This window comes from Danio aesculapii, chromosome 12 (assembly GCF_903798145.1).
Source record: "Danio aesculapii chromosome 12, fDanAes4.1, whole genome shotgun sequence".
NCBI lineage: Eukaryota > Metazoa > Chordata > Actinopteri > Cypriniformes > Danionidae > Danio > Danio aesculapii.
The window spans coordinates 12,868,051-12,891,891 of record NC_079446.1 but is presented as its reverse complement, the minus strand read 5'-3'; the positions used below and the strand labels follow the sequence as shown (position 1 = coordinate 12,891,891).

The window sequence follows — 23,841 nt, the reverse complement described above, 5'->3', positions numbered from 1 at the left end:
AAGTCAATGCAAAGATGAGATATAGGCATCTTATAGCGCGAATTGGGCGTTTTCTGTGTTTGACGCGCTTTTGACTGCAAAAGAAAGTTGGAGCAAATGGAGCAATGGAACAGAGAGGGGGAGATAAGATTGGTTCACGGATGACGGCCGCTGTACGTGACCGAATTGAAGGACATTATTTGTGCTTTACATTTATGGCTGGTATTGCGATGTGCGTCAAATCGATAAATTATTTCATTTAACTCTTTCCTTGCAGTTAACTAAAGAAAACAATTGCCTGCCGTTGACGAGTTTTACGGCAATCCATATTTTAGGTGTATTATGGTAGGGGAAGCCATAACGCAAGTCGTATGTGTGACATGATGTCAGATGCTCCCGGGAGTGAAATCTGAGAGAAAGTAAGATCGTGGATAAAATTAAGAGTAACACAACCTTTCTTTGGCTTAATACCTACCGTTTCAGATCTTGTCTTGAATGATTTGTGTCATTGTATCAGATTGCACACCTAACATAGTAGGCTACCTAATATGGTAAATACATATGATTTTTTTTACATTTATTTATACTTATATATATATATATATATAAATAAATATATAATAAATATTATATATATATTATACTTATATATATATATATATATATATATATATATATATATATATATATATATATATATATATATATATATATATATAAAATTGCTAAATTGTTCGCAAATTTCAGTTCAGTCAGTTCTAGTTTAAAAAAATAAATAAATAAAAAAAATTATAAAATAAATAAAGTTTTTATTTTTATTTCAGTTAACGAAAATGCTTTCAAATTTTCGTTTTAATTTTTTCGTTCATTTTTGTTAACTATAATAGTGTAGACTAACCATTTTCTGTACACAACGATGTTCCATGCAGATTACCTTTCAATATCAATCTCTGAATAAATACTTATGGGTCATAGAAAAACTATATATCTGCAGTGTTTCCTATAGGATTTTTTCAGCTGTGGCGGCAGACTCTGTTGGGCCTTTTACACAGAACTACCTGTGGTGTTATTTCATTGACAAATGTCGTGAGCTCAGTATAACAAGTTAAGACAGAAAACTGTGCTCGAGCGCCGATTTCCTCTGTTCGTGCACAAAACTTCTTGTACGCCCTCAAATATATGCTGCTCAAGTGCAGATTTTCTTGTGCGCTCTCAAAGAAACGCTGATGAAGTGCAATTTTGTGTATTTATGTAACGAGTATGTCTCCAACATTTATTGGATTTGCTAGAAATATTTGTGAATGTTTCCAATAGACCTAAAGAGCGGCATTAATGCATCCTAAAGTAAAGTGAAACGGCTATAAACTCCAGCAAGATAAAGTTACTGTATGCAGAGCCATAGGCCTTTATCTATAAACAAAATATAATTATTGAAACTTTTTTCATCATTATTAAAAGCTACGTCGTGTTTGCTGGCCTCACCCATGACGAACCTGTCAGTTATTCTAATAACCTGTCTGTGTAACTTGTCTGTAATATTCTAACTCGTCATTTAAAACAACGACTGAACGTTTGGAATGAGAAGCTGTAATGTAGCCGTGGCGGGATGAATTTTGGTGTGGTGTCAGAGAAAATTCAGTAAGTTTGCTAAGTCCACCTTTTGCACTTGAAAACAGACAGTGGGCAAGCTAAAGAGAAGCGAGACATTTAGAGCAACGACAATATGCATTTGCATTTAATTTATGCATCACACAGTATTACAGTCTTTAATAAATTAATATTATGTTATCACAAATTGTTTAAAAAATTATCTTTTGTTGAATAAATGCTTTGAAATGGGGATTTTTAAACGCAAGTTGTGGATGATGATCGCATGGCGCAACTCTCCGCCAGAGAGAGCCTGAGAGACAGGCTTTAAACACTGTTTGGATCATCTTGTGCAGTAATGATGTTTATATTCATAAAAGGTCAGTCAAGTTAGCGTTAATTTGCATGAATTTAATGTTTTAATATTCTAAATTGTCATGCTGTAATAAGCATGTTACAAAAATTAAATAATTGTATACAGGGTACATGCAGGAATTCTAAAAGTAACTTCAACACCTTTTTAAGACTTTTTAAAGACCTTCACAGAATATTTAATACCTCATCGCCACTTCAAGTTCCTATCAGTATCAAACCTTTAACTTAATAAGCAGTTGTAGTTGAAAAATCAATGGAGCACAACCGTACAACAGTTCAGAGCTCGGAAGAAACAAAGCTTAAAAGAATAAATTACGTGGTTGTTTTCAGCGACAGGCTTCAGCCACTGTTTAAACTCATCTCTCTCCAACCAGGAGTACACAAACTTACTTTTTCCCATTTTGTCATCCGTTTTGCTCTATAGTTTCATTACATGTAGAGAGCGTAACATCACTTTCTTGCGTTTGGTGCAAATAACGTGACTTCACCTGGACGGAGGAGCTAGGCCAGACACGCCCCGGCTCAAACCAATCACATGGATCGAGCGCTACATTGTTTTTTTGAAGTCAAACACTTTGGACAACGCTTGAACAAAATTTAAGACCTTATTAAAAACTTGATTAAGACTTTTTAATACCTTTTAAAGGTCTTCATTTTCTCATAATTGATTAATCAACTTTTAATACTTTTTAAGACCCTGCAAACACCCCGGTATAGTTATATAATTTCAAACTTTCATAAAAAGTTATTAAGTATAACATTAACTTCAAGTTAAACACAATAATAGTATATTGTGACATTGGTTTTTAATAAGACTTAAAGTAATTCCGGTGAATTGAAGTTATGCGCCCTGTACGGAACACTATTTTAACCCTGTATGAAACACCATTAACACCTATCATCTTCCGTACACATGCATAGGTGGTACTTATGGGTACTCTCATATTTTTTTCAAAAACTACTTGTCCAAAAAGACATTAATCAAAATGTGGATTGTGCAATAAATATTCACCCAGAGAATGATCACACAAACATGCTTATCTGGCTTTTAATGATGCAGGAGTGGTCGTTTGAGCGTGCTGAACAGCGAAAAGTGTACGGAACATGGTTAGTCTACGTAACCTTGGTACCCACTGACATAGACTACCGTCGGATCACACTACAAAAAGTGTTGTTCATAATATTGTATTCTGAAATGTCAGAAAAGGGGGATGGGTCAAGTGTTTGCACTCACCTCCTTGTGTTCTTTCCGACATTTGAGAGCAGTGACCATGTCCTGGTATGGTTCTGTAGGGATAGTGACGGACTTGATGACTTTGGGAGGAGGAGCTGGAGCTTTAAACACGCCGTCGTCCTTGTGCGAGTTGGATTCTTTACTGCCTCCTGAAGCAGCGGCCTGTGTAAGAACAACGACTCAGAATTAAAGCATAACAACATGTTTTGGAAGCACTGCAGGGCTGATTCACATAAACCCTGAGCTGCCAGCATCCAACCCACCGCTTGTTATGTAACATGACAACTAAAGATAGGGTTACAAAATAAATAAAAAAAACATTGTAAATTCTTCATGTAGAAATTCCTCAGGCCAAATTTACGACCAACAGAATCACTGCTAAATAAAGCACAAACGCCACATAGTTGAATGAATAATGCAATGTTTTGAAAACTTTAATATCTGTGGTCTTGTTTATACGAGCGGTACAGATGGAGGTGCTGAGCTAATGAGAATGCTTCTAAACAGTTCAAGTGAAGCGTAAGCGTATCTGTCAATCTGCATAACATTACAGTGGGCTTCACTGGCAGCAGTAGATGCAGCTGTATGAGATTGATTGTGTTTGGATGGCCTATGTACAGAAAGAGAGAGGAAAAAAAGAGATGGTGCTAGTAGAAAGAAATGTTTACTTTAATAAACATTCCTGTATGTATTGTAAATGATTTAACAAGCTAAGTTATGCCAAAAGGAAAAAAATAAGGGTTGTTTCAGAATCTTTTATTAAAATGTAATAAATTTCCTCTCTTTATAAAAAAGTCTGCTGGTTAATGTAAACCAGGAGCACAATCAGTGATGGTAGAAAATCAAATCTATTTAAACCCAATGATTTATAATCTCCATGTGCACTAAACACTGCAAGCACAATATAAACTCAGCTTTAACATGCCTAGACGACTTCTACAAATCAATTACAAATGTTTCTTATAATTTATTATAATCTATATATTATAAAGTATCATATATTATTTTAAAGATATAAGTATTTGCTGCATTTACAGTTTTTAAAGAAACATGCTTAACGTTTTGATTTCATTTACCATACACAATACATACTTGTATCTTTTTTCAAACAAACTTGTTAAGGTTTTCGATTTCACATCCTTCAGAATGAATACCACTATAGTTTATGCTTGCATTAGACAATTGAAAAAACTAATAATTTTCTTTTTAACATTGTTAAATTTAACAGCTTTGTTGTGGAGAGAAACTAAACATTCATATTATTTTCTATAGTCTATGTTTGCAGCAATGTTTCCATAAAACAGGAATTTAAAGAGCCATTATTTTATCTCTTTTACAAGATAAGACTTTGATGTCTCCAGAATGTGTCTGGAAAATTTCAGCTCAAAATACTCATCAGATTATTTATTATAGCCTCCAGAATCTGCCCATTTTGGTGTCTTGAGTTCAGTATAGCTGTTTTTGTAGCCTGTGGCTTAAATCCAAATGAGCTGCTTCTCCCCGCCCAACGGCTCTGACATGCGTGTCTGCTTCTCATGCATTACGTCGAATAAACAGCAGTCAGTGATAGAAACAGACATGGATGAAGCTGAAATAAGGTCAATGGTCAAATATACCAAATAAGTTTATCTGATGTACTTGTGATACAATCTATTCAAGCCTTTCTGAAACGATGAGTCACACAAATGCCGTTTGCAGTACACACACATATGCGTGTTTGCTGACACCATATGGCCATGGTCATTATAGTGGTTAATTACGAAGCGATTTTACTCTCTTTATTACAAACATGCTGTCACAGCGTCAGTACACTGCTTTCGCTTTCACACTTGTACTTAATTTTTGTGAAAACCTCAAATACTGTTGGTTGGTTCCTGTTGGTTGTGTAAAAACATTTTAAACTTATAAGATTAATTATTGAGGTGCAGCTGGATCACAGAGATTTGTAATATGTTTTAATCCCAGTTTTTTGCAGGAAATATTCTGTGGACATGCATATACATGTTATTATGGAGACATGGCTCCTGTCAATCAATTTGGTGGGCAGGGAAAACCACACTCATACGGGCGATGGCATTGTCGTCGTAGGCGGCGTTAAATTGTTTATTTATGAATAACTAATTAATTCATACCAAATTAATTATTTGTAGCCTACCATTTCAACTACCTGACCCACATGGTCTTTGTTTTACACGTAACCAAATCATAAATAAAGATAAGTTACACTTAAATTACCACCTGTCAATCATGTTTTCCGCTGGATTCTGGCATGAATAGGCAGAGCGATCTGTGTTGTTATAATGGTGTCAACAAATTGGTTGGTAAAAAAGATGCACAACCAACAGGAACCAACGAACAGTATCTGAGGTTTTCACTAAAATTACCAAGTACAAGCGTGAAGGCTAAAGATAGAAGCAGTGTACTGACGCTGTGACCTGTTACCTGAGAAAGTCTAAAGACCAAAGAGTCATTAGATAGAGACAAGATTATCATGTTTAACAACTATAGTGAGACATGATTCAGCGATATATATATCCTTGATAAACTGTCTGACGTGCACTGCTCTCTGGGGTTTTGTGCTCAAAGCACCCGCTGACTGCTGGAAGATCAGACGTGCATATATGCTGCAATGCATGCCAGTGTGTGTGTGGTCATGTGATGTGTGTTTTCAGCTGTATGTGACACAACAGCATATAAGAGTCCATATGTTGTATTTTTGCTCCTTGAGACAGCCACGTTGGCTTTTTCTACTTTAAAAAGTTAATACATAGTATTTTAAAAACTACATAATATCACTGCATTGTTCATATGTTTGAAACTGCATAACAATTATGGATGCAACAATTATGAATTTTAGTTGTACGATTATAGTCTGAAGAATAATCATGGTTTCACGGTTATGACATCTAATGTAAATTTAAGCTTCATGTTAGCTAAGTATTTAAATGACCTGTTGTTATCATCTGCGTTCATACATACATGATCATTTTAATAATTCGTCTAACAAATCTTGTTTACATTGCACTGAAAGCCATGCACAAATCTCACCGCTACGGTCTGAGATGTTTTCTACTCAGCGCGTCTGAAAGGCGCGAGCACAGCATTCCGCTTGTGCACGCATATTGGCATATATTCTATTATTGGAAATAAAGAACTTGCACGCGAAAAAAAGTGATATATGAATGGCCCGCTGCTATAGGTAATCCAGTGTGCATGCATATTAGCCTCCATATAAGCTCGGAACTTTTAAACTAGCACACAGGTGGCATAACTTTGTTACTTAGTTTAGTTGCAGCAGTTTCGTTCCGTGCAACAGAAACACGGGATTGAGAAGCCGTTAAGCTCAAGTATCAAAATGTTTTCGGCTGCTCGCGCCACTCGCTTAATGTCAGGTGACTCACGATCTGCGAAGCCTTCAAATGCAGCTCATGCTGTATTAAACAGACGCACGTCACTTCATAATTATAGCGGCCGTTTTTCGACTGAACTAAATTTATTTTTCATGTCTTGGTCACACTATTTGGAGGGCAGGAACAAAATGCCTCGCGGGTCATGTTCGGCCTGCGGGCCACCAATTGAATGGTTTCACTACATGTGGAGACAGTAACATCAGCTTCCTGCATTTGTCGCAAATTACGTGAAATCATCCGGACAGAGGAGCTTGGCCGGACGCACACTGTCCGAACCAGTCGAGGAAAATAAAAATATTTATGCTTTTTTGGAGTCAAACACTTTGGACAACGCTTGAACACAATTTAAGACCTCGTAAAAACGGGATTAAGACTTTTTAATACCTTTTAAGGCCATAATTTTCTCATAATTGATTTATCAACTTTTAATACTTTTTAAGACCCCACAGACACCATGATGGAATATTATAGTAGATTGAAATGGAGTCAGTTCAGTTTTCAGAGTTTAAGTTCAGTTTAGTATGACAGTAGACACACTATACCTACACACATTTCTGTCCAAACAGCTTCCAAAAGTTGATTTTCATCATATGTGCCCTTTAACAATAACATCTGACATACCTATGCAATTTCTTTTTTGTTTTAGATTTTTTTAATAATGTAGTTATGACCACAGTGTGATGCTCCCTTTGTAATTAAACTTGGAGTAAAAAAAGAATAATACACACACATACATATACACATATATATATATACACATATACACACATATATACATATATATATATATATATATATATATATATACATATATATATATATATATATACATATATATATATATATATATATATATATATATATATATATATATATATATATATATATATATATATATATATATATAACCATTCACAGTATCAATATTAATGGTTCCAATTGACCTTATTTTTCAATGCGGAAGTGCGCGCGTTTTTGCGATTGTTTTAGAACTTCCGATTCAGCTGCCTATGGGAGAAATGACTAGGAATAATAAACGGCAGAAAACGGTCAAACTACTTACTCCACAAACAAGTGTTTGCACGAAAATACAGACAAAGTAGATAATAAGAAAATATCAGTTTCCAACACCAAGCAGCAGGATATCTGACCAAACTGACAGACACACTGAATGACTGATTTAAAACAAAACATTTGCAATCGTCCACCACAAAGCCATTTAGTAATTTTGTTGGATAAAGGCACGGACAAAGCAGTATCTAGCAATATTATGGTTATGACAATAAAAGTGAGTAACAATTTCCAGTGGGAGAATTCATAAATTTTTATTCTCTCCATAATGTGCTGCAAAAATATATCAAATCAACCAAATCTCTCTCTACATGTAACAACTAGAAAAATACCACATACTGAATAAAATCCATTGTTAATTAAATGTCATACTGATTTTAACAGCTGATTTGGAGTGCTAAACAATCACTGTTGAATATCTCACACACTGGAAAAAAGAGCATTAAAGAGGTTAAAGCTTTTCACCCAAAGATGACTATAAACATTGTGGTGATAAAATGAAAAGCGCCTCATCTGAAGTGGAGTGTGTGTGCGTGTGTGTTTGTGTGTGTTTGTGTGTGTGTATGTGAGAGAGAGTGGGAGTAGTTTTCAGTGCAGCTTTATGTGATGTACTCACTGGAGGAGCCTGAGATCGTGATGGAGGCATGGGTAGCATTTCTTCTGCTTCTGGTTGGTTCCAGTGTCTTGCATTATACACAGCTTTAGTAGGCGACTGCAAACAGAAAAAGCATTGTTAGACTCCAGGCATTTTTTTTTTTTTAAACAAGAGCCTTATATATAGGGATGCAACGATTATAGATATTTGATTGTACAATTATAGTCCGTGGAACAATAATGGTTCCAGGGTTATCACTAGGGATGCTCAAAATAATCGATTAACCGTTAACTGAAAGGGTGCGTTTGTAATGCTATCAGTTAAACGATTAAAATCATTATTTTATATATTTTTAGTTTGGCTGCATAAGGGGCCGATTGAATCCGCCTTTGCGTTAAGAGGGGCATCTTTTGCACGCGGCTCATCCCAGAGCAGCAGTTTGTGTTTTCAAGACAACTACAGAGAACTTTTAAAGAGCATGGTTTCCGCTACATTCATTCTTCCATGGCAGGGACCAAAATGCATCTCGCCACGGCTACATTACCCATTCAAAACATTCAGTTATTGTTGTTGTTTTTAATAGCGGATTATAATCACACCAAAACGTATTAAAAGGTAAGTGAATTATAACAGCGCAAACTTTTCTGTAACCGTATAGTGCTGTGCGCTGTCTGTTTAATTCTTTGGCGTTACGTGCTGACTGACTGACTGACAGGTGCGCGATGCGTGAGGCCAGCAAACACAACGAAGCGTTTAGTTAAGATGAACACAGTTTCTATAGTTATACTTTATTTATAGATAAAGTATGAGTCTGCATATAATCACTCTATCTTGCTGGAGTTTATAGCCGTTTCACTTTACTTCAGGATGCATTAACACCGCTCTGAAGGTCTAATCGCTGTTTTAAGTTATCCAGAGCTGTATGAATTTACAAATCTTGAATATCACAATAGTATTAAATATTACAACTGTAACAACACAGACAGCAACACTTATGCACAATCGATACCCAGCTGATTCAGTCGTTTCATAAGAGGACCGCGCTTCTTCTCTTCTTTTTTCCTTGTCAACATATAAAGGCAGGTGCGCCTCGCGTTTTTGGAATGAAAAAAGCTTGTTAGCTGTGTCGGCCACTTGTTCAACTGCAAGACATACTTAACTAGCGGGACGATAACTTATAACCCGTGGCTACAGACACATTTGCCAAAGAAGCAAAATGGAAGAAGAATATTGCTGTTTGAAACAGACGTGTTGATACCAAACCAGCGCTGATGTTGACCTGGATCTGCGTCATAAACGCAACAAATAGGCTTTACCTTTTATTTTACAGCATATAAAGCATGTATGCACATTAATGCAATATCATATTTAAACAACAAAACTGTTTACAAAAAGTCGACATATGCGCGCGTTGTTGTCTTTTCATCACGCAGCGCGCGCACTTGAACCGCGAGGGAGAGAAAGGAAATCAAGACATCTTTAAAATAATGATTTCTATTAAAAATGTAAAAAGGTTTTGTGATTATAATAATAACAGCGGGGCATTAAATAAATGCATATTTTCCATGGAGCGAGCGATTTGAGGAAGTCTGCTATTTTTATTTGACGGAAGACAAAAATATGATTGGCAAAAAACAGCCTATGCCGGTTATTAAAAATAATCAGTCAGTGTTTTCGATTTGTAATATAAATTAATTATTTAAGTGGAAAATAATTTAGGGCAGTCCTATTTATTTTATTCATTTTATTTAGTTTATTCTGCTCTTCTGTGCTAAACACTGCAGGTGCGTGAAAATGCTCTGTTGTCTTGTTCTATTATTAATATGCTAGCATATAAAAATAAATCAGTATTTTAAAATGCAATATTTAATGTGTCAGACACAAAATAGACACGTCAATTTGTTTAATATAAAATTAATAGTCATCTGACCAGTTAACCGTTAATAACCGATTAATGAGCGGCGGTTGTCGGTTAGCAAAATTAACCGAAATGAGCATCCCTAGTTATCACTATTATGCATTCATTAATTTCAAAACGCTACTAGTTTAGAAAATCACATTAAAACTTAATCAAGTTATCTTGGACTTAAAAATAAGTGAAAAAAGTTTTTGCCATTAAACTGAAGTAATATTTTTACACTAAAAATAAACAACAGAACAATTAATCAATCAATGAATATAAATAGTATTTGTCTGATGTAAATCTAAGCTACAAATTAGCATATTATGTCCCTTTTAAAGAGAACAAATGTAGTCAAAAGCTGCTGAAGTTTTGGCTGAAAGGCACTTTTGATCAACTATAATACAAAATTGTTTGGTATTTTTCCATTTTGTAATTTTTTCTCTGGAATAGAAATGTGTATATTTCATAAAAAGTATGAAGCTGGTCGATCCAGTTCTTGTCACGTGACTCACGGTGCACTCAAGGCCTTATTCAAACTAGGTGTGCCTGGAAGGTGTGAGCACGTCCCAATACGCACATCGCACGCCTCCATTGGTATTAACAACTTGTGCGTGCAAAAGACGCAATATGTGAATGGCCCTTAGTTAATAGCCTCAGCCATAGCTAAACTAGGAGTGGGTGGTGGGTATTAGGCCCCCGTTTACACTAATACGTTTTAGTTTTAAAACTGCATTTTTAGAATAAAAAGATCCACATCCACACTGGCATTTCATTTAGCATTTGTGAAAAAAGATCCACACTGTACCACTGAAAACGCACATCACGTGACCACACACACTCGTATGCGCAGATCTAAGTTCCAGGCAGCCAGCGGGTGCTTTGAGCACACCTCCCCAGATTAGAGCAGCACACATCCCACTAGATCTCATCTCACTATAGTTCTCGCATCTTGCCTATATCTAATGGCTCTTTGGTCTTTTAAATCTATTACTTGTTCTCAGGTAACGTGTTTTGATGGAGCGCGACGTTAATATATTAATTTATGTAACCACGTACACTGATTCTGCATATTGGCTGATTGTTTGCCTTCATTTCCTCTATTGTATAAACCTCTATCGTATAATGGTCATTATTAATTAATAAAACTGACATTCAGCAAAAGAGAGGGTATGTTTCATATTTTTTTATGAAAATGAAAGGAAGCAGTTATGTTATAGGCTCCGTTTTGTTATAAATATGCATACAATAAAGATGACGGACCTATACTATAAATATGTAGCTACATGATGCCTTAACATTTATGGTGTCTGTTAAGTTAATATCAAAATGAAAATAGGCATTTCCTTATATCATGTTTTCATTTTATTGTTAAGATAGTAAAACAGCGTAGCCAGGGTTATGTGAATGACATTATAAAGTACAGTGAACTCTTTGAAGATTTACCCGGCGTGTCCTCGGGAGTTTGTTTTTCATATCAAATTTGCGAAGTCTGAACTTTGAAAAAGGAATGCAAGACTGAACTTTTTGTACTTAATATTGAGAAAAAACCCCAATCAGCTATGGCCCATTTCCACTGAATGGTACGGTACAGTACGGTTCGGTACGCTTTTATGGCCGTTTTCATTGTCAAAAGGTGTCTAAAAGCGAACCGTACCGTACGACTTTGTCACCCTTTCGAAAGGTTACAGAGCACAAGAAAAGTTACCAAAAAGTAGAGCTACACACACAGCTGAATGCTGATTAGTTCCAGAAAAATGTCACTCGCTCCAGGAGCTAGCCAGAATTAAAACAAATGAACCTCTGTGTTTTAAATACACAGCCGAGACATTACATTATAATACCATATGCATATAGAAACGAGCCATGGATGACCCAAGCATGAGCAAACCTTGTCGTTGTCTTGATATAAAGCCACAAAGCCAAGAACAACAAAATCTGCCCTGTCCTGTTTTTGTTATATGAGGCCATCTAAAAGTGCGAGCGGTTTCGGTTTTACCAGGGAGCTGGTGATCGCGTCTATATTTAAAATAAGAAACTTCTTAAACTGATGATAATAACGTGTGCGTGATTATTGAAGTGCTTTTGACGTCTGATCCTTTCAAAAAAGAAAAGGACAAATGCGAGAGTGAAGCTTGAAAAAACAAAGGAAAAGCCCGACAAAACACATGAGCAAATTCTTTCAGCAACCTGAATCATGAACAAATTGCCATGTTTATCGTCGCCTTTTGGACTATTATGAACTCGGAAAGACGGATTTACTTTCTAGCAAGAGGTTACATGTGCTGCTGAAGAATAAAGATACAGATGAGAGGTTTGCACTGACTGTGGGCTATATGTTGCGTGTTGTTTTTGAACCCAAATAAGACAATGTATGCTGTGTGTAGTTTTTCTGTAATTGGTAACATATCAGAGACCGTAAGGGTCTGTATGTGTTCATATATGTTGCAATTATTTCAGGGTATATACAAGAATCAGAGAATGAAATTCAATACCTTTTAAGACCTTTTTAAGACTCTTTGCATACATTTTAAGACCTTATCACTACTTAAGGTTTCAACCAGTAACCATGCCGACATTTTAACTTGCAGTATATTTACTAAATAATGATTTCAAGAAACGAATCCTAAACTAAATCTGTATGCAATTTCATTACAGTAGGCACTTTCATTGATCTGCAGTTATAATCAAATTATGTTCATAGAAAAGTTAGTAATGAACATTTATACACAAGTACTTTTGTGTATAAAGCATCTGTTTTGTGAGAAGTGCTTCTCATATGATATGTGAATGACCCGTATAGCTTTACTTTGACATTTCTTTGAGCGAGAATGACGTCGACTGAAAGTTTCTGTCGTACATCAAGCCCACCAAAAGAGTACAACTGGTACCCTTTAGGCAGTGGAAATGCAAGCCTGAAAAAGGTGACCCGTACCGTACTGTACCAGTCAGTTGAAACAGACTAATAGGCGAATGTCCACACTGACACGGAGCAGCTGCATTTTAAAATGAAAACGGCCTCTTCAGTGTTTTCAAAACGCTCCGTTTTCAGGGCTCGAATACTTTAGGGTAGTGTGGACAAAGGCATAACTGTGACAAAACTTATGCTTTTTAAAACTAAAACGTATTAGTGTAAATGGGGCCTTAGTCTTGGTGTACACGCTTGGAACTTTAATCTAGCGTACAGTTTGCGTAAGTTTTGTTCCTTGCAGAAACACGGTGTTGAGAAGCCTTTATGATTAATTAACCATGACGACTTAAAGCGTGATTAATAGTGAAATCAGTTAATCGTTGCATCCCTACTCACATAAGAGTTTAGTTAATGTCATGATTGTGGAATTCATCAGGGTTTTTTTTTTTTTTTTTTGCATCAGGAACAAGAAAAATCTCAAACAAAAAAAATTAATAAATCAAGTTGATAGGACAAAGCAAATATTTAAAATGTCATCAGGACCACCTAAATGAATTTACACCTCAATACATTTTAAAAGTGTGATTTTTAGACCTAGAAAGGTCATAAAATTTTTAAAATGCTGTAGGCGTTTAACAATAATTAGACATTTTTCTAGTTTGCCAAGCTCTAAGCTATCAAATGTAAATTACCTCAATTACCTTTAAGTAATTTAACTGTAGACCGATTAAAACACTTAAAAACCCTTTATAATTCAAATTAAAAATGGATGAGTAGGAATGTAGTGCAGAATATTGTTGTGGATCAAAGTGAGGTCTTGGAAACCAAAAAGTTGTGCTTTTTCATCCAAAACTACACTCGAGTGTAAGAAAAAAAGAAAAGACAGGCCCTACTAATATGCGAAGCAAATAACACTCATCCATTTTTGGCAGTCACCTAGATATAGTAGCATAAAGCTCATGTTAATGAAGCAATAACGAAGCCAAAAATAAATGGTGAAAAGATCCTATGAGGGTTTGGTAGTGGAATCACACACGGGTTAAAACAAAGCAAGCAAACCAAGTGTGAAACTGGAGACTACCCAAACACCCAAATCCATTTCAGTTAGGACAATAATGGTCAGTAAAAGATTTTCAGTGCACAAGCTTTTACAAAAAGATAGCTATACTCGATCTCCCGTAATCACGTTCATTATTAAAAGCCATTAAGGAGCGCTACATTTCTAGGCTTGTTTGTGTTGGCGGAGTGTGAATTGAAGCGCAGGTCATTTGTCTCAGTGGGAGTGCATTCAAAGCAGACTGCAGGAACACTCTGTATACGAAGAGCTCGCAGAGAATGCCAGATCAAGTCAAACTGCGGGGACTGACGGCACACAAACAGCCAAATGAAGAGGGGGTGATAAAAAGTGCACTTGGCTACGGGAGGAGGTATAGGCGCAGTCCACTGGGCAACGCTGAGGCTGGGTTATTATTAATAATGAAGAGAAAGAGTCTGGCCCTCAACACAGCTCTGCAGGAGACTGGTTTTAATCTTCTGTAATTAAGAAATGTTCTTCATGCAAGCAGGGAGTGAAAGTCAAGCTCCACCCCATACTGCGATCCTCATGCTGGGCTAGAAGCTTCCAGAAGGTCTTGCAGAGAGAAATCAAAACTTCCCCCCTGAAGTGTTTTTTCTTTCTTTTTGTGAGTTGGAATCCCCCTCTAAAGTCTGGGAATGACGCTGCCAAGTAAGACCTCTAAATAGACCAGACGGGTCTCTTGATAAGGGAATAGTTCTTACGTATTCAAATGAAACATACTCTATCCAAGAACCAGGTTCCCACTCTAAGCCAAAAGTCAAATACTCTGACGTTTACTGAATAAAGTGATGGATTTACATAACCTGTAAAGCATAGAAAAACAGGTAGCTGTAGTGTTGAGCAATTCCTCCAGAATTTTGCTATTCGGTGAGTGCTGAATTTAATGCAAAATCAAGCAAATGGGGCAAGAGGACCTTGTAATCTTTTTTTAATATTGACATTTTACTCAGATTACTGCCATGGCAAATTGACACTGCAGATGACACAAATAATGCTGCAGATTTTAAAATAAAATAAAAAGTAGACAAAAACACCACAGAGAGTATTTGAACAAATATAGGACCAATCCAAATTCTACCCCTTAGCCCTTGCGCGTTCACATGAAGGGGTAGGGGTGTCCCAACTCTCTTTAGCTTAAAGGCGTAGGGCTAAGGGGAAGGGCTAGATACCCCTTCAAACAGAGATTTGTCAGGACTACACTCCATACTACACTGGTATGGAAACCTTATATACCTGCGGCTGATCCCATCCCATACAGTTGGCATTGCACAGCTCAAAGAAGACTGGCTTAACCCCGAGCGGTCTGCTAGTTCCCATTGGAAAGAACCAGTTGCCAGGATACTTTGTAGTGTGCAATTTAATATAATTGCCTCTAGGAGTCGCCAATGGAAATAAAACAAACACACAAGAAATACACGTACGCCAGACATGAAGTTGGCGTGGACCAACGCACATTCTCACGTTAATTTCATCGTTAGTCAATCCAAACGAGAGCGTGAAATCTGCCGTACGCAAAGTTTTTGTGCGTATGCAGGGTTGATACATGAGGCCCCTGGACTTTTCATTTATTTAAAGTCTTGTACTAGGGCTGCACAATATACAGTTTCAGCAGCAACATGGCAATATGCACATCCGCAATAGTCACATAGCAAGATATGCAATGTAAGATTATAGTTGAACAGGAGCTACAGAATTGTATTGAATTACTGTATTTATACAAAATATATACATGAGCCACAAAATTGTATTGGAATACTGTATTTATCCAAAATATATGCAATCTATGGAAAAAAGTTTTTATTTTTTTGCTTACTTAGAATTTTTGTCTTGTTTCTAGACTACACATCTTCATTTCAAAGTGAAAAAAATATTAACTTACTTTACAGCCCACTGGCTGATCGTTTTACTTGTTTTAAAGAAAAAAAAAAAACTCTCGATTTTGACTTATCTCTTCTCAAGATGAACACAAAACAATATTTTCACTTGATTAAGATAATAAAATATTGCAATATCAGTACAATATCAGTGCAGCCCTATCTTGTACAATATAATGTCTTTTTGTCTTGTAAGTCCAACTTCGTGTAGTCTACACCCACCCTAATCCTAAACCCAACCTCACAGCAACCTGCTGCATTTCATTAACATCTAAACCAACCTCAACCCCAAACCCAACCTCACAGTAACCTGCAGCGTTTTATTAATATCTACTACACCTACACCAACCCTAAACCTAGCCTACTTGCGGTGTAATCCCCCTGACTTGGAGGTCTTTGGGCTGCAGCGATACCTACTAGCAAATATTTCCCTAAAACATACATAAATACAACAGTGCAATTGTTACAAGCTACATAAATGAAGGTGTTATTACACTCAAATGCCACAATTTGATGGACCACTATAAAAGCATTGATGAATCTCATTTTTAAGTTAAATCTTTTTTTAAAAGGCTGAAAAAATGAGTAAAAATAAGAAAATGCAGGGAGATAGAACAGACGCAGAGCTAAACTCTGCATAAATGATTCATGCGGGAGACTCAGTGTGTTTGGGTATTGAGCGAGAGGTGAGCAGCTTCTGCCCTGTGTTTCAGCTGTGGCACCAAGAACCATAGTGATGCTGAGCTTTGACCCGTTTCAAACACTTCTCAAACTTCACAACAGCATGAATAAGAACAGCTCTCTTGACTATTTCTTTAACTAAAAGACGTTGTAGATTTAATAGAAGTCCAGCTCTAATCTACAGGATGTGGACTAATGCCGATTACCAGTAAAAAGCTATTGTTTTTTAACATTACTCAACATCTATTATTGCAAAAAGCAGTTACTGATGCACTTACAATAGAAATAAACTAAGCTAGAAAAACACACAAACAAAAAGAAAAATGAAAGAATTAAAACAAAATGATAGAGATGGGCAGTTGGTGAATTTAAGTATTTAGGTATCATTGTAACCAAATCTTTAAGAGGCACGTACAGTGCATCCGGAAAGTATTCATAGCACTTCACTTTTTTCCACACTTTTTTATGTTACAGCCTTATTCCAAAATGGATTAAATTTATTTATTTCCTCAAAATTTTACACACAATACCCCATAATGACAATGTGAAAAAGATTTTTTTGAAATTGTTGCAAATTTATTTAAAATTAAAAAAATTTAAAAAAAATCACATGTACATAAGTATTCACAGACTTTGCTTAATACTTTATTGATGCACCTTTGGCAGCAATTACAGCCTCAAGTCTTTTTGAATATGATGCCACAAGCTTGGCACACCTGTCTTTGGGATTCTTTTGCCCATTCCTTATTGCAGTACCTCTCAAGCTCTATCAGGATGGATGGGAAGTGACGGTGTACAGCCATTTTCAGATCTCTCCAAAGATGTTCAATAGGATTTAGATCTGGGCTCTGGCTGAGCCACTCAAGGAAATTCATTGAGTTGTTGTGTAGCCACTTCATTGATATTTTGGAAGTGTGCTTTGGGTCACTACCCTGCTGGAAGATGAACTGTCGCCCTAGTCTGAGGTCAAGAGCACTCTGAAGCAGGTTTTTACTCAGGATGTCTCTGTACATTGCTGCATTCATCTTTCCCTCTATCCTCAATAGTCTTCCAGTTCCTGCTGCTGAAAAACATCCCCACAGCATGATGCTCCCACCACCATGCTTCACTGTAGGGATGGTATTAGCCGAGTGATAATCAGTGCCTGGTTTTCTCCAAACGTAACGCCTGGCATTTACTCCAAAGAGTTCAATTTTAGCCTCATCAGACCAAAGAATTTTGTTTCTTGTGGCTTCCGTCTGGCTACTCTACCATACAAGTCTGATTGGTGGATTGTTGCACAGATGGTTGTCCTTCTGTAAGTTTATCTTCTCTCCACAGAAGAACGCTGGAGCTCAGACAGAGTGACCATCGGGCTATAAATCACCTCCTTGACTAAGGCCTTTCTCCCCGATCACTCAGATTAGATGGCCGGCCAACTCTAGGAAGAGTCCTGGTGGTTCCAAACATCTTCCACTTACGGATAATGGAGGCCACTGTGTTCATTGGAACTTTCAGAGCAGCAGAACTTTTTCTGTAACCTTCACCAGCCTTGTCCCTCGACACAATCCTGTCTCGCAGGTCGACAGACAATTCCTTTGACGACATGCTTGGTTTGTGCTTTGACATGCACTGTCAACCCTGGGACCATATATAGACAGGTGTATGCCCTTTCAAATCATGTCCAATCAACTGAATTTACCACAGGTGAACTCCAATTAAGCTGCTGAAACATCTCAACAATGATCAGTGGAAACAGAATGTACCTGAGCTCAATTTAGAGCTTCATGACAAAGGCTGTGAACACTTATGTACATGTGATTTTTCAGGGATTTTATTTTCAATAAATTTGCAACAATTAAAAAAATATTTTTCACATTGTCATTATGGGGTATTGTGTGTAGAATTTTTAAAAAATAATTAAATTTAATTCATTTTGGAATAAGGCTGTAACATAAAAAAACACGGAAAAAGTGAAGTGCTATGAATACTTTGCGGATGCACTGTAGCATTGTAACCAAATCTTTAAGTGCAATGTATGTCTTTAATTTTATCCATTTACTTAAAAATTGTGAATGCGACATGGAACGCTGGGCTAAACTCCCCTTTTGTCTTGATGGGCACATATACCTAATCAAGATGACTGTTCCTCCCAATTTTTTTAACTCATTTTAACATGTTCCTCTTCTATATGTGCAAGACTTGGGCTTATACGATGTAAGATTCTACATAGGGTTTACTACACTAATGCTAGACTTGCTAAAATATACCCCTCTGTCAGCGATGCATGTAATAGTTACAAGCAATCACTGGAGGATCTCATCCACATGTTGTGGGAATGCACTAACTTATTTTTATTATTGGACTAAAATATTTAAAACTTTGAAAGATGTGTTCAACATAGATCTAAATACAAATTCTGGCCATTTTCGGGATGCAGTAGATGCTAACCTTCCAGTAATGGTCCAAAAGGCTTTAACTTTTACTACTTTACTAGCAAGATGTCTCATCCTGGTTCTTTTAAGACCTTTGACAAGTTGTGGCGCCCTTTTTAGATAATCTGCTGGCTAACTCTCTTGATTCTTAAGCTGAGCAATAATATATGACTACATATTTATTTATTTATATTATTTATTTATTTATTTTTTATAATTTTTTTAAATTAATTATGTTTATTTGATTTTTCAATGGTAAGTTAGCAGCTGTTAAGGGAGTGAAGTGTTTATTTGGGGTGGTGTTAATAACAACTTGGAAGGATAATTATAAAATGAACATTGTAATTGATATTCCATGCAAAAAAAATAATAAAACAAATTTTAAATAAAACAAAATGACAGTTTAATAGAAAGAGACGAAAAAAATATTAATTTTTTATGGTTGTTGAATCATTTACATGATTTATTCATTAAAAGAGCGTAATATGAGCAGTAACGTTCAAAATAGTCTTAGTAGTAGCTTAATATTATATGGCTGCCCTGAGACCAGTGTGAGAGATTTTGCAGTAGTTGACAAAACATCACTTGCCCTACTGGGACAACAATTACATTATGACATTCCACCAATCTGACATTCATTGATTGTGTAAATGTGTTATGCCTTGTAAACTTAAACATTTGCTTTCTGTGATATTTCAAACAATGCTTGGGGAATTGTGCCTATTTAAATGTCACCACGTTATTTTGCTTGGCTAGCAAACTTGAGGTTGTCAAAACAAAAGAGATCACGAAAGAAATCAAACCTTCCCTGACACATAAGAGGCCAAACACTAGAAAAAGATCATGGAAATTTTAGAACTCTTTGAACTTTCTTGTTCCATTAGAAAGAGCTATTAGTGAAATAAACTCATTTTCAGCTCATTTTTACTTTCTAATTGTCGTGCATTAGCAGAAGACATACCACATACTACTGTGGTGTTTTTAATCATTGGCTCTTTGGCCACCCACCGGAAGGCATTACTGAGGTGACAAGAGAGGAAATACACTAGAATTACAGGATTAAGATAACATTACATATTAAAGGTTTCTAATGTCAACAGTTTTGCTGCTCTTTTTCCAGCTATGTAGATATATGGGTAGAGCGTTTGGTATATTAACTTAAGTCACAATCCAATGCAGCCTTTGCTTTTATAGAAATTATATAATATGATGCAAATTCAAATCGGCATGAAGCAGAAACTGCTAAAGCTTTCCAGACGTTGATGTACCGAAACGGAATGTAGGTTGTTTGCATGACGTCAATGATGATGCACCAAATTCAGATGGCGGGCAGGAAGTGATTCTTTAACATATGAATCGCTCTCAGAACATCAAAATGTTTCTGTTTTATGTCGTTTATAAGTGTTTGAATTGGCCAAAATAAGAAATGCTGAACAGCTTTTATAGACTTCCGAAAGTTTTTGCTCATAAAGGGAGGAAAGTTCAAGAAACTGGCTGAAAAACTGAAGAAAAAGTGGCACGTAATAAACATTTATTCAATACATCTACGGTTACAAACTTTTTTTGAACACGAGAATTTGTTTGACAGCAGCAATAAAGATTATATAAAGGCCTAGCTATATGTTATATAAAAATCTGATATAAACATCAACACGCGTATAAAAAGAACAGAAGAATATTAATAACGAACCCTGCCATGTAATTGCAGCAATGAAATCTCTGTTTTGTTTTGTTTTGCAGCATTCCAAGTCTCGTCAGAATAAACAACCATAACATGAACATAGAGATATGCAGCATCTGAGAATGTTTGTTGACTGTAAGTTCATCGACAGAAAAAAAATGCAACCCTTGCTACAAAACTAGAGCACTTTTCCACCATTTACAAAAAAAAAATAAAAATAATTAATAATGTAGACCATGCGACCAGACTTTTGTATATTTTCATCTGTTATTTTGGGATGTCTAGATATCCACATAGAGAACAAATATATAATTTATATTATAGTAATTTATAATAAACATGTTTTTTAACCACATAGTAAAAGGGTATAATTTGTCCTTTGTCAATGAATGCTACAGAATACTGTATTATAGTAAACTGATAAACAGTAATTAATACTGTAAGGTTAGTATAAACTATGTTGGTGCATTGTGATTGTGTATAATTATAGATTATTGAATAACTTGTTTATTACTACAGTAGTGTCATACCACAGCAACAATATTATTACTCCGAAAGCTTAATTAAAGCTTATCAATCAATTATATGGTTCCAAGCGCTATAGTATTTACTACTGTATTCTTTCCTCATAGTATCTTTCCTATATAGTAAATTAACGGGTAATATGCAGTTGCTATGGAAGCCCTCAGATGGATATCAACAGAAGGACCAGCATTCCAAATGCGAAAGCAAATGAGCGGACTTACATTGAAGATTACCAAAACAAACAAATGTTTTACAGTGGATCAACTTGCATTGATTCACCTTAAGAATAACAATGTGAGCTTGCAAAATAAACATTGAAAATTTTGATTTCTAGTGGACTATTAGGTAACTTTGGACAAATATATCCATTAAGTGCATAAATTAGAGCTGCGGCAAAAAAATTGTTGGAGAAATTCTGCATTGATTCAGAGATTTTCAAAATGTATCAATATTCTATTTTGAATCAATTGAACTTTTTTTTTCACAGCAGAGGGTGGTGTGTGCTTTACAAAAAGCCCTACACCCTGGTTGCATCCAATTCCATATAAATGCCACTTAAACCTAAAATAATCATCAATAAATTTAGGAAAGACTTAAGGGAATTACAAGAGTGTTCATATTGAGTTGTGTTTACATTAATCTTAACATTGTAAGACTTGAGATACCACAAATATTTTGATGTCTTTGACAATTCCAATATGAGCTGAAAACAGAGACAATCGGCTCCACAACCCACCAGGTGGGAATGCGGGAAAACCAGGCCTTGTCCTTTCCTTCATTTACATTTGAAGCATGCCTGCAACCCCCGTTCACACACCCTATCTACATACTGTACTCACACAAAATGGTCATTTTAAAGTATGAATTTTCTATATCAATCCAAGTGACTTTATCTATCATGTTTGATATCATTTGAAATGTCTCAGTGTGACTGGTATAATGGTCTTATTCCCTCAGTAATAGACAATCAAAACAATAGATGTATAACTTCAGGTATATTTTGAACCACTGCGAAGGGTGTGCCTATCCTATAGGCAGAAACTCTTCCACTAAATGCAAATGCATTTTGTTATTAAACACACCCCTTTCCTCAAGGAGATTCTTGGATTGACTACTAAGGTAAAGTTTCTAAATGTTCGGGGCGATCCTATAATCAGATAACCTCATAGCATGGAGCTCTAATGCTCCATGCTATGTATATTTTGAAGTCAGGTATGCATCTTTTAATCTTGGATTATCTTAGATAATTTGATGTCTTGTATTTATTGTTTATTAATTCACTGAATGAATTGGCATAATACATATTTACCTGACTAATAAATTATTATGTTTTGAATTATTCAAACAGAGTTCGTTTTATTATCTCTAGTAGATTACATTAAGTCCACAACACCACAAGCCCCTGTACAGGTTAGTAACGGACTAAAACACGGTAGACGGAGCAGTGTGGCACGCGATACGATTTTCTTAGAGCTCCGACTAACACATTGGCATTAATTTATGTATACTTGGACTGTAAAAGGCTATCTAAGGGGATTGACCTTCATCTCTAAACTTATAATACTATTTAAATCGTATAGTGATTACTCAAAGTTATTAACAGTTTAAGTTAATCGGTCTGGTTATTTCTATAGTAATGATCATAGTATGACTAAATAGCTTTGTTTGATTTAGTAGATAGCAGATCTATAGGGGCCGCACAAAAGATATTCTAATTAGACTTAGCAGGGTTCTTTTCAGAAAATCGGTTAATCGTCACTGTTTAGTGACCAAGATTGACATGCTTGTACTTTAGAGATTGTATACTTAGTCAGTACAAGACTCAGGATGTTATAGGAATCTGAATGAATGAGAATAATATACATTAACGAACTGAGGAGAATATTCCATCATAATCTAAAGTAACATTAAAAGAAACAAAATAATCTTATCAATGTTTTATATTTGGAGTCAGATAAAATGAGGATAAATATATTAATATTCTAAACCACCTTATACTAAAATTGGACTCAGATATAAGTTAAATTTAAAGTAAATCTACATTGTGCACTGGAAAGACCGAACATGCAGTGAACCTTCGCCCACCAGTAGACATCGTCATTGGACTAACTGGCTGGACCCTACAACATAAAAACTCAACCGAACGCACAAGTGCTCTTCCTCATGAGCAATTGAGTGCATGGTTAAAAACAAGCCTAGAGTGCCAAATAGAATGCTAAATTAATGTTCCATCATGGTGATATTAGGTTGATTCTTTTCTATAACATGAAAAATCTGAATTAGCTCTAAGCTGCACTTAAGCTTAATTTTAAAAACTAAACTAACACTGACTAACATTTGTTTATCAATCCAGTTGACAGAAACCTTTAAGCTGTGGGTTTATTATATCTGTAACCACTTTTTCCATTAAGAGACCTGCACTCGCAGAATTTAAAAATTAACGGCTATTTTGTTAGAATCTAACTAACTACTGTATCTCAATCTAATTATTGAACAAACAAGACCTAAACCTAATGTAAAACTGCT

General features: G+C 35.8%; 1 protein-coding gene across 1 annotated transcript in view; it reads right to left on the bottom strand.

Moving 5' to 3' along the window:
* The window catches only part of waplb (WAPL cohesin release factor b), a 111,067-nt gene that overhangs the window by 50,864 nt on the left and 36,362 nt on the right, over positions 1-23,841 (bottom strand). The window contains exons 6-7 of the mRNA XM_056468946.1: positions 8,273-8,368; positions 3,176-3,337 (exon numbers count right to left, since the gene is read on the bottom strand). Of these exons, the coding sequence (XP_056324921.1) occupies positions 3,176-3,337; positions 8,273-8,368 (258 nt within the window). The remainder of the gene's footprint in view (positions 1-3,175; positions 3,338-8,272; positions 8,369-23,841) is intronic.